The sequence below is a fragment of the Dama dama genome, chromosome 2 (genome assembly GCF_033118175.1).
Source record: "Dama dama isolate Ldn47 chromosome 2, ASM3311817v1, whole genome shotgun sequence".
In the NCBI taxonomy this organism is placed as follows: Eukaryota; Metazoa; Chordata; class Mammalia; order Artiodactyla; family Cervidae; genus Dama; species Dama dama.
In genome coordinates, this window is record NC_083682.1 from 23,654,973 (window position 1) to 23,657,272 (window position 2,300).

The 2,300-nt window shown below is 40.9% G+C and overlaps 1 protein-coding gene across 1 annotated transcript; it reads left to right on the forward strand.

Annotated features, from left to right (window-relative positions):
- The first annotated feature begins 900 nt into the window (after nucleotides 1–900).
- Nucleotides 901–1,827, forward strand: LOC133066817 (olfactory receptor 8B3-like). Its single transcript, XM_061158233.1, has one exon. It carries the CDS (start codon nucleotides 901–903, stop codon nucleotides 1,825–1,827), a length of 927 nt encoding a protein of 308 aa, XP_061014216.1.
- The last annotated feature ends 473 nt before the right edge of the window (nucleotides 1,828–2,300 follow it).

Sequence of the window (2,300 nt, forward strand, 5' to 3'; positions counted from 1 at the left end):
TGCCAGGTTGCTAGAATCACTGCCTCCAGTTATACTAGTGAGGGAAGAGTTCAAATGAGGAAATATAGAGATGACAGTAGAACAATTGTATCCTAATCCATCTCTCTTCCCGTTGGATTTTCCAGCAGGAATGCTTGCATATGGTAGGACTGGCTTTCCCTCTGTAGGCTGTTTGTGATGTGCTTTGCTATATTTAACTTGTAACAGCTCTAATACAGGGCAAGTCCACATCACTCTGTATTGTGACAATGGTGAAGTCAGATTCTTTTTTTTTTTCCATTTATTTTTATTAGTTGGAAGCTAATTACTTTACAATATTGTAGTGGTTTTTGCCATACATTGACATGAATCAGCCATGGATTTACATGTGCTCCCCATCCCGATCCCGCCTCCTGCCTCCCTCCCCACCCCATCCCTCTGGGTCTTCCCAGTGCACCAGCCCCGAGCACTTGTCTCATGCATCCAACCTGGGCTGGTGATCTGTTTCACCCTTGATAGTATACATGAACAGCATCAAAACATGAATATTATCAAGGGTAAAGTCAGATTCTATGCGACCAGATTGGTATAGTGTCAGATATTCCCAGTGTGTATACTCTTGTGCTGTGCTTCCCTGGGACTCAGTGGACTCCTGCTAATGCAGCAGATGTGGTTTGATCCCAGGGTTGGGAAGAACCTCTGGTAAATGATGGCAATCCACTCCAATATTCTTGCTTGGAAAATTCCACGGACAGAGGAACATTGTGGGCTACAGTTCATGGGGTCCCAAAAGAGTTGGACATAACTTAGTGACTAAACAAGAAAAACTGATCTCTTTTATAGGTGAGACACTGTGGAAGAGCTGGGTTGTTCTCTAATGGAACCCTTTTCTCTTCTATCCACAGATTCCCTTAGAGAAGAATGACTCCTGGAAATGACTCTTTCGTGACTGAATTCATTCTGTTGGGATTAACAGACCAACCGGATCTCCAACTCCCTCTGTTCTTCCTGTTTCTAGGAATGTATATGGTCACTGTGCTAGGAAATTTAGGATTGATAATCCTAATTGCACTGAATTCACATCTGCACACCCCCATGTACTTTTTCCTTTTTAATTTGTCCTTCATAGATCTCTGCTATTCTTCTGTGTTTACACCCAAAATGCTAATTAACTTCACATCAAAGAAGAATATTATTTCTTATATGGGGTGCATGATCCAGCTCTACTTCTTCTGTTTTTTTGTCATTTCTGAATGCTATGTGTTGACATCAATGGCCTATGATCGCTATGTGGCCATCTGTAACCCACTCTTGTATCATGCTGCCATGTCCCCTAAAGTGTGTTCCAGCCTTATGCTTGCTTCCTACTTGATGGCCTTTTCTGGTGCCATGGCTCTCACTGGATGCATGCTGAGACTGACCTTCTGTGATGCAAACACCATCAACCATTATTTTTGTGATGTCCACCCTTTGCTCCAGCTCTCCTGCACAAGTACCTATGTCAATGAGCTTGTAGTTTTCATTGTGGCGGGCATCAACATCATTGTGTCCAGTTTCACAATCTTTGTCTCTTATTGTCTCATCCTCACCAACATCCTCCACATCAAGTCCACAGAGGGCAGGTGCAAAGCCTTCAGCACCTGCAGTTCCCACATCATTGCTATTTCTCTTTTCTTTGGATCAAGTGCATTTATGTATCTCAAACCATCTTCTGCTGGGTCTATGGATGAGGAAAAAGTCTCTTCTGTCTTTTACACCAATGTGGTTTCTATGATGAACCCCTTAATCTATAGCTTGAGAAACAAAGATGTGAAAACTGCTCTGAGAAAAACGCTGAGTAGCAAATAATTTTGAATAGATAGAGTATCTCTCTGTGCAGTTGGGCACAGGAAAGTTTCTGTGTTTAATCATAGTAACTTTGTTGACAATCTTCTTATTTCTTTTTCACCATGTGAAAGGATATCTGAGTCATCTCACAATTTATTTCCACTTTTTTGGAATCAGTCTCTCTTTTCTTACCACTAACACAATTTCCTTTCCTCACTTCCTCGTATTTATTAATACTCTTCAGAAAAATGTATTTAATCTGTTTTTCTTTATCAGTTTGAAGTTTTTCACCTGTTGAAATAGAAGACTGGTCTACTGATGATCAAACTGGGGAACAATAGGTTGACGTGGTGTCTTTATAGTTGTCTTATTTGCCATCTGCCATTGGAAGCATGAATCAGACAATGTTTTCTCTTCTCTTCCTTCCAGTCTTCCCTGAGAAAGAGTATATTTCATTTAATCCCTGAGATACAAGGTTTCATAATGACTGTTCA